Source organism: Pan paniscus, chromosome 16, assembly GCF_029289425.2.
Source record: "Pan paniscus chromosome 16, NHGRI_mPanPan1-v2.0_pri, whole genome shotgun sequence".
NCBI lineage: Eukaryota > Metazoa > Chordata > Mammalia > Primates > Hominidae > Pan > Pan paniscus.
Genome location: NC_073265.2, coordinates 11,978,118 through 11,987,822, shown reverse-complemented (window position 1 = coordinate 11,987,822; position 9,705 = coordinate 11,978,118). Strand labels below are relative to the sequence as shown.

The following is a 9,705-nucleotide window of genomic DNA, read 5'->3' as shown; positions in this document are numbered from 1 at the left end:
GGGTGAGATTCAAGCCTGCTCCGTGACAGCAGCTGTACAGGCAGAAGTTCCGGCTGGGGTGGTTTGATTCTGGATCTGCGATGAGAACCTTTCAAAGATTTTAGCTGCCGTGCTTCTGCTGAGCCAGTTTCGCCGTAACCGGACACGGCTCCCGGCCTCCCCTTCCCACACACAAACACACACACACTGAATTTTCCCACTTCCACAATGTGAAGAAACTTGTGGAAGGAGAGTATGTTAGTTTTAGGTCAATGCAGAACGAATTCTCACCAATTTGGGATATTTAAAACAAACACCAGCTCACAGGTCAGAAGTTCTGCTAGGCCAAGTGACCGCCTCCTGCTCAGAGTCACACGAGGGACCTCCAGGATGGGTCTGGCTGTGTGGTCGTCGCCTCCACCCGAGAAGGGTCTGGCTTCGATCCGATTCGAGTTGGTGGCAGAATTCAACAATGCCTTAGGGTTGTGAGCCCCAGGCCCACTTGTTGGTTCTGCCGGCTGCCGTGAGGATGCTCTCAGCTCCTACCCGTGTTGCCCAGGACTCGGCTGTGAGGCCCCCTGGGTGTGCACAGCCAGTGCTGGGGAATCTCCCACAGGGGAGCGTACTCACAGGGGGGTTCAGTCCTCCCTTACAAAGGGCTCAGATGACTGAATTAGACCCAGCCCTTAGCAGCCATTGGTTCAGGATAGCCCTAATCTAATCAGGAAGTTGGGCCGGCACATCAATTCATGCTTCCGCCCACACCCAAGGGAGGGGCAGACACAGGGCGAGTCTCTGAGGGGCGGGAAATGCAGGGGGCATTTCAGAATTCAGTCTCCTTCACAGAATCGCAAAGTTCACATTTCACAACAGTAAAGAAACTATTTACAGTAAAAAATGAGACATTTTACGAAGTTGAGCATTAGAAAACTTCGATGTCTGAGAAAAAAAAACTCTCTAACGCACAGGGAAACAAGCGGTTTATCGAATACTCTGAAAATAAAATGGGCTGGGTGAGGGAAACGTGAAAATATTATTTCAATTTTATTTTACGTCATTTTATCTTAGTTTAGTTTGGTTTATTTGTTTATTTCTGAGACAGAGTCTCGCTCTGTCCCCCAGGCTGGATTACAGCGGCCCGCTCTCAGCCCACTGCAGCCTCGGCATCCTAGGCTCAACGGATTCTCCTGCCTCAGCCTCCAGAGCGGCTGGGACTAAATGTGCGCGCTGCCACGCCGGGCAAATTTTTGTATCTTTTCAAGTAGAGACGAGGTTTCACCATTTTGGCCAGGCTGGTCTTGAACTGCTGACTTCAGGTGATCTGCCCCACTTTGGCTTCCCAAAGAGAAGGGACTATAGGCGTGAGCCACCGCGCCCAGACTATGAGAGTTTCACGCTGAAGCCCGAAGCTGCTCTGCCTTAGGATTTTTCCTGAGTTTTACTTTCTTGTCAGGATGAGTTGCTAGTTCATCTTTCCTGTTGGATCTTCTAGAAAGGCATTACTGATGAGATTATGGCTTTCTCACAAGAAATACTGCTTTGGTGAAACTCTATTGAAATTATCAGTACCTTCAGTTTCCAATACTTATCAAGTACAATAGTTGAACGTGGCATGGTAGCTGAAAGGGTAAGAGGCAGAATTTGGCAGACTCCGTTTTTTTCAGTTTCGATGGTTTCAGGTTTTTTGGTTTCAGCCAAACTAAAGAATGTCCTCACGAGCTGTCAATTCACAGGTCACTACAGAGAATTTTTGAGACGGAATCACAGGGTAATTTTTGGCGTATGATCTGTGAGCTGTGCTGGGAAGGTTCACGCTGATTCCATAATAAATCTCGGGTTTTTACTCTATAGCGAAAAATTACTCTTTTCCATCACGAAGGTAAAGCAGAGTATGTACAAGTAGAGTGTGGAATAACTTTGTCACTCGTGACGAACCGACTTGGTCCAATAGTTTAACGACTTCTCCAATGTCTCCGTACTCAGGTTTGATTTTCTGAGCGGATCATCGGTAGAATGAATAAAATCAAGAATCCTCTAAGGCAATGTTTGGAACTAAATTTCAGTGTCTCCGGAAGCGCTGGAAAAGTCACCACGTGTAGCGACAGTGAAGTATCAATGGGCTCTCTCTGTGTCCTTTAAACCGCCCATATGATCGTTACAAATGGCGGCTTGAGGAAAGGTGGTTTTGGAATTGGTTTCTCTCTAGTCTTACATGATGTATCTATACTATATTGCATTATAATGCAGGAAAGGGTCACTTGCTGACATAAAGCACAGCAGGCAGGAATAGAAGAGTCAACTTAGGGGGAAAAAAAGTGCTTTGTGATTTCATTTTGATGTCTGCAGTTTGGAAATCAGTTGATCAGTTTAACTGTTTTCGTGATGGCTCACAAAAATACATATGAGCATTGAAAAGGTACAGGAGAACAACAATCGGGGAAACATTTCTGCAAGCTCCAATCACTGGAACCCAGACAGAAGCATACAAGCTAAGAGACAGCTACACCAGGCTTCAGCGGGAAACCATACAGATCTCCTGGGAAGGGCTTCCCTCTCTGAATGCGGCTGCCTGTCCACGGGATGCTCTGGGCCCAGGCACCTTGAGTCCTCCAACTGGAAAGACATAGAAAAACGCCTCCACATCCCATTAAAATGCCCAAAGATTTAGCCAAGGCTCCTATGAAGCGATCTGCTGTCTTCATCCAGGTAAGGGCAACTGCACATTTTAAGACACTGAGATCGTGGGTAAATCCAGGTGGGACTGAGATGCAGGAGCTCCAGCACACACACTCCTGTCATTGGAAGATGAACGCGGTACTTCTTCCTGCACAAACAGACCCTGCCCTCTGGCCTCGGGCCTAGAACATGATTCTTTTGCAGTTGCTGTTGGGGAAGAGGCCCTTGGGCTTTAACCTGCGAACGGCCTCCCTTAAATGCTTGGGCTGCAGCGGGGGCGTCTCTCCCCACATCTCACACACGTCCAGGGCCTCTTCCACCACCTCTCCGACAAAGACCTTGGCTATTCCAGCCATGGCAATGGCCGCGTTCTCAGACACCGAACCGCCAGTGATAGCCCGCATCAGACCCGCGATGCGTGCTCTCGGGAAAGCTGACCGGCGACACACTTCGTAGCGGGACAGCTGCTCCTCAGACATGGCAGACAGCAGGGTTGTCATCCTCTGAGCCTCCTCTGCATCCACGGTGGGCTTCCTCTCCTTCTTGCCTTTCGTATGTGTTTTCCGTCTTTTGGCTGCAGGAGGAGCTGAGGCTGAGGCCTCATTGTCACCTTCTGGGAGGTCCATGACATCCTCACTCCTGAGCTCACCTTCCTGATCCCTGGGTTCTTCCGAGTTCCCATCTAGGTCCTCAGGGATTCCATCCTTCTTGCTGCCCTTCAGACCTCGGGGCATGGCGAGCATCTCAGCAGACACACCTGTTTGCCTGCCGGTCTCCATGGGTGAGATTCAAGCCTGCTCCGTGACAGCAGCTGTACAGGCAGAAGTTCCGGCTGGGGTGGTTTGATTCTGGATCTGCGATGAGAACCTTTCAGAGATTTTAGCTGCCGTGCTTCTGCTGAGCCAGTTTCGCCGTAACCGGACACGGCTCCCGGCCTCCCCTTCCCACACACAAACACACACACACTGAATTTTCCCACTTCCACAATGTGAAGAAACTTGTGGAAGGAGAGTATGTTAGTTTTAGGTCAATGCAGAACGAATTCTCACCAATTTGGGATATTTAAAACAAACACCAGCTCACAGGTCAGAAGTTCTGCTAGGCCAAGTGACCGCCTCCTGCTCAGAGTCACACGAGGGACCTCCAGGATGGGTCTGGCTGTGTGGTCGTCGCCTCCACCCGAGAAGGGTCTGGCTTCGATCCGATTCGAGTTGGTGGCAGAATTCAACAATGCCTTAGGGTTGTGAGCCCCAGGCCCACTTGTTGGTTCTGCCGGCTGCCGTGAGGATGCTCTCAGCTCCTACCCGTGTTGCCCAGGACTCGGCTGTGAGGCCCCCTGGGTGTGCACAGCCAGTGCTGGGGAATCTCCCACAGGGGAGCGTACTCACAGGGGGGTTCAGTCCTCCCTTACAAAGGGCTCAGATGACTGAATTAGACCCAGCCCTTAGCAGCCATTGGTTCAGGATAGCCCTAATCTAATCAGGAAGTTGGGCCGGCACATCAATTCATGCTTCCGCCCACACCCAAGGGAGGGGCAGACACAGGGCGAGTCTCTGAGGGGCGGGAAATGCAGGGGGCATTTCAGAATTCAGTCTCCTTCACAGAATCGCAAAGTTCACATTTCACAACAGTAAAGAAACTATTTACAGTAAAAAATGAGACATTTTACGAAGTTGAGCATTAGAAAACTTCGATGTCTGAGAAAAAAAAACTCTCTAACGCACAGGGAAACAAGCGGTTTATCAAATACTCTGAAAATAAAATGGGCTGGGTGAGGGAAACGTGAAAATATTATTTCAATTTTATTTTACGTCATTTTATCTTAGTTTAGTTTGGTTTATTTGTTTATTTCTGAGACAGAGTCTCGCTCTGTCCCCCAGGCTGGATTACAGCGGCCCGCTCTCAGTCCACTGCAGCCTCGGCATCCTAGGCTCAACGGATTCTCCTGCCTCAGCCTCCAGAGCGGCTGGGACTAAATGTGCGCGCTGCCACGCCGGGCAAATTTTTGTATCTTTTCAAGTAGAGACGAGGTTTCACCATTTTGGCCAGGCTGGTCTTGAACTGCTGACTTCAGGTGATCTGCCCCACTTTGGCTTCCCAAAGAGAAGGGACTATAGGCGTGAGCCACCGCGCCCAGACTATGAGAGTTTCACGCTGAAGCCCGAAGCTGCTCTGCCTTAGGATTTTTCCTGAGTTTTACTTTCTTGTCAGGATGAGTTGCTAGTTCATCTTTCCTGTTGGATCTTCTAGAAAGGCATTACTGATGAGATTATGGCTTTCTCACAAGAAATACTACTTTGGTGAAACTCTATTGAAATTATCAGTACCTTCAGTTTCCAATACTTATCAAGTACAATAGTTGAACGTGGCATGGTAGCTGAAAGGGTAAGAGGCAGAATTTGGCAGACTCCGTTTTTTTCAGTTTCGATGGTTTCAGGTTTTTTGGTTTCAGCCAAACTAAAGAATGTCCTCACGAGCTGTCAATTCACAGGTCACTACAGAGAATTTTTGAGACGGAATCACAGGGTAATTTTTGGCGTATGATCTGTGAGCTGTGCTGGGAAGGTTCACGCTGATTCCATAATAAATCTCGGGTTTTTACTCTATAGCGAAAAATTACTCTTTTCCATCACGAAGGTAAAGCAGAGTATGTACAAGTAGAGTGTGGAATAACTTTGTCACTCGTGACGAACCGACTTGGTCCAATAGTTTAACGACTTCTCCAATGTCTCCGTACTCAGGTTTGATTTTCTGAGCGGATCATCGGTAGAATGAATAAAATCAAGAATCCTCTAAGGCAATGTTTGGAACTAAATTTCAGTGTCTCCGGAAGCACTGGAAAAGTCACCACGTGTAGCGACAGTGAAGTATCAATGGGCTCTCTCTGTGTCCTTTAAACCGCCCATATGATCGTTACAAATGGCGGCTTGAGGAAAGGTGGTTTTGGAATTGGTTTCTCTCTAGTCTTACATGATGTATCTATACTATATTGCATTATAATGCAGGAAAGGGTCACTTGCTGACATAAAGCACAGCAGGCAGGAATAGAAGAGTCAACTTAGGGGGAAAAAAAGTGCTTTGTGATTTCATTTTGATGTCTGCAGTTTGGAAATCAGTTGATCAGTTTAACTGTTTTCGTGATGGCTCACAAAAATACATATGAGCATTGAAAAGGTACAGGAGAACAACAATCGGGGAAACATTTCTGCAAGCTCCAATCACTGGAACCCAGACAGAAGCATACAAGCTAAGAGACAGCTACACCAGGCTTCAGCGGGAAACCATACAGATCTCCTGGGAAGGGCTTCCCTCTCTGAATGCGGCTGCCTGTCCACGGGATGCTCTGGGCCCAGGCACCTTGAGTCCTCCAACTGGAAAGACATAGAAAAACGCCTCCACATCCCATTAAAATGCCCAAAGATTTAGCCAAGGCTCCTATGAAGCGATCTGCTGTCTTCATCCAGGTAAGGGCAACTGCACATTTTAAGACACTGAGATCGTGGGTAAATCCAGGTGGGACTGAGATGCAGGAGCTCCAGCACACACACTCCTGTCATTGGAAGATGAACGCGGTACTTCTTCCTGCACAAACAGACCCTGCCCTCTGGCCTCGGGCCTAGAACATGATTCTTTTGCAGTTGCTGTTGGGGAAGAGGCCCTTGGGCTTTAACCTGCGAACGGCCTCCCTTAAATGCTTGGGCTGCAGCGGGGGCGTCTCTCCCCACATCTCACACACGTCCAGGGCCTCTTCCACCACCTCTCCGACAAAGACCTTGGCTATTCCAGCCATGGCAATGGCCGCGTTCTCAGACACCGAACCGCCAGTGATAGCCCGCATCAGACCCGCGATGCGTGCTCTCGGGAAAGCTGACCGGCGACACACTTCGTAGCGGGACAGCTGCTCCTCAGACATGGCAGACAGCAGGGTTGTCATCCTCTGAGCCTCCTCTGCATCCACGGTGGGCTTCCTCTCCTTCTTGCCTTTTGTATGTGTTTTCCGTCTTTTGGCTGCAGGAGGAGCTGAGGCTGAGGCCTCATTGTCACCTTCTGGGAGGTCCATGACATCCTCACTCCTGAGCTCACCTTCCTGATCCCTGGGTTCTTCCGAGTTCCCATCTAGGTCCTCAGGGATTCCATCCTTCTTGCTGCCCTTCAGACCTCGGGGCATGGCGAGCATCTCAGCAGACACACCTGTTTGCCTGCCGGTCTCCATGGGTGAGATTCAAGCCTGCTCCGTGACAGCAGCTGTACAGGCAGAAGTTCCGGCTGGGGTGGTTTGATTCTGGATCTGCGATGAGAACCTTTCAGAGATTTTAGCTGCCGTGCTTCTGCTGAGCCAGTTTCGCCGTAACCGGACACGGCTCCCGGCCTCCCCTTCCCACACACAAACACACACACACTGAATTTTCCCACTTCCACAATGTGAAGAAACTTGTGGAAGGAGAGTATGTTAGTTTTAGGTCAATGCAGAACGAATTCTCACCAATTTGGGATATTTAAAACAAACACCAGCTCACAGGTCAGAAGTTCTGCTAGGCCAAGTGACCGCCTCCTGCTCAGAGTCACACGAGGGACCTCCAGGATGGGTCTGGCTGTGTGGTCGTCGCCTCCACCCGAGAAGGGTCTGGCTTCGATCCGATTCGAGTTGGTGGCAGAATTCAACAATGCCTTAGGGTTGTGAGCCCCAGGCCCACTTGTTGGTTCTGCCGGCTGCCGTGAGGATGCTCTCAGCTCCTACCCGTGTTGCCCAGGACTCGGCTGTGAGGCCCCCTGGGTGTGCACAGCCAGTGCTGGGGAATCTCCCACAGGGGAGCGTACTCACAGGGGGGTTCAGTCCTCCCTTACAAAGGGCTCAGATGACTGAATTAGACCCAGCCCTTAGCAGCCATTGGTTCAGGATAGCCCTAATCTAATCAGGAAGTTGGGCCGGCACATCAATTCATGCTTCCGCCCACACCCAAGGGAGGGGCAGACACAGGGCGAGTCTCTGAGGGGCGGGAAATGCAGGGGGCATTTCAGAATTCAGTCTCCTTCACAGAATCGCAAAGTTCACATTTCACAACAGTAAAGAAACTATTTACAGTAAAAAATGAGACATTTTACGAAGTTGAGCATTAGAAAACTTCGATGTCTGAGAAAAAAAAACTCTCTAACGCACAGGGAAACAAGCGGTTTATCGAATACTCTGAAAATAAAATGGGCTGGGTGAGGGAAACGTGAAAATATTATTTCAATTTTATTTTACGTCATTTTATCTTAGTTTAGTTTGGTTTATTTGTTTATTTCTGAGACAGAGTCTCGCTCTGTCCCCCAGGCTGGATTACAGCGGCCCGCTCTCAGCCCACTGCAGCCTCGGCATCCTAGGCTCAACGGATTCTCCTGCCTCAGCCTCCAGAGCGGCTGGGACTAAATGTGCGCGCTGCCACGCCGGGCAAATTTTTGTATCTTTTCAAGTAGAGACGAGGTTTCACCATTTTGGCCAGGCTGGTCTTGAACTGCTGACTTCAGGTGATCTGCCCCACTTTGGCTTCCCAAAGAGAAGGGACTATAGGCGTGAGCCACCGCGCCCAGACTATGAGAGTTTCACGCTGAAGCCCGAAGCTGCTCTGCCTTAGGATTTTTCCTGAGTTTTACTTTCTTGTCAGGATGAGTTGCTAGTTCATCTTTCCTGTTGGATCTTCTAGAAAGGCATTACTGATGAGATTATGGCTTTCTCACAAGAAATACTGCTTTGGTGAAACTCTATTGAAATTATCAGTACCTTCAGTTTCCAATACTTATCAAGTACAATAGTTGAACGTGGCATGGTAGCTGAAAGGGTAAGAGGCAGAATTTGGCAGACTCCGTTTTTTTCAGTTTCGATGGTTTCAGGTTTTTTGGTTTCAGCCAAACTAAAGAATGTCCTCACGAGCTGTCAATTCACAGGTCACTACAGAGAATTTTTGAGACGGAATCACAGGGTAATTTTTGGCGTATGATCTGTGAGCTGTGCTGGGAAGGTTCACGCTGATTCCATAATAAATCTCGGGTTTTTACTCTATAGCGAAAAATTACTCTTTTCCATCACGAAGGTAAAGCAGAGTATGTACAAGTAGAGTGTGGAATAACTTTGTCACTCGTGACGAACCGACTTGGTCCAATAGTTTAACGACTTCTCCAATGTCTCCGTACTCAGGTTTGATTTTCTGAGCGGATCATCGGTAGAATGAATAAAATCAAGAATCCTCTAAGGCAATGTTTGGAACTAAATTTCAGTGTCTCCGGAAGCGCTGGAAAAGTCACCACGTGTAGCGACAGTGAAGTATCAATGGGCTCTCTCTGTGTCCTTTAAACCGCCCATATGATCGTTACAAATGGCGGCTTGAGGAAAGGTGGTTTTGGAATTGGTTTCTCTCTAGTCTTACATGATGTATCTATACTATATTGCATTATAATGCAGGAAAGGGTCACTTGCTGACATAAAGCACAGCAGGCAGGAATAGAAGAGTCAACTTAGGGGGAAAAAAAGTGCTTTGTGATTTCATTTTGATGTCTGCAGTTTGGAAATCAGTTGATCAGTTTAACTGTTTTCGTGATGGCTCACAAAAATACATATGAGCATTGAAAAGGTACAGGAGAACAACAATCGGGGAAACATTTCTGCAAGCTCCAATCACTGGAACCCAGACAGAAGCATACAAGCTAAGAGACAGCTACACCAGGCTTCAGCGGGAAACCATACAGATCTCCTGGGAAGGGCTTCCCTCTCTGAATGCGGCTGCCTGTCCACGGGATGCTCTGGGCCCAGGCACCTTGAGTCCTCCAACTGGAAAGACATAGAAAAACGCCTCCACATCCCATTAAAATGCCCAAAGATTTAGCCAAGGCTCCTATGAAGCGATCTGCTGTCTTCATCCAGGTAAGGGCAACTGCACATTTTAAGACACTGAGATCGTGGGTAAATCCAGGTGGGACTGAGATGCAGGAGCTCCAGCACACACACTCCTGTCATTGGAAGATGAACGCGGTACTTCTTCCTGCACAAACAGACCCTGCCCTCTGGCCTCGGGC

General features: G+C 48.7%; 2 protein-coding genes across 2 annotated transcripts; both read right to left on the bottom strand.

Annotated features, from left to right (window-relative positions):
* Positions 1–2,837: 2,837 nt before the first annotated feature.
* On the bottom strand, positions 2,838–3,582 carry LOC134729154 (TATA-box-binding protein-associated factor 11-like protein 5). The gene has a single exon (XM_063597021.1). It carries the CDS (start codon positions 3,432–3,434, stop codon positions 2,838–2,840), a length of 597 nt encoding a protein of 198 aa, XP_063453091.1. The 5' UTR covers positions 3,435–3,582.
* A 2,689-nt stretch (positions 3,583–6,271) lies between these two features.
* LOC134729138 (TATA-box-binding protein-associated factor 11-like protein 5) lies at positions 6,272–7,017 on the bottom strand. Its single transcript, XM_063597005.1, has one exon. The coding sequence runs from the start codon at positions 6,866–6,868 to the stop codon at positions 6,272–6,274; it is 597 nt and encodes a 198-aa protein (XP_063453075.1). The 5' UTR covers positions 6,869–7,017.
* Between the last annotated feature and the right edge of the window lie 2,688 nt (positions 7,018–9,705).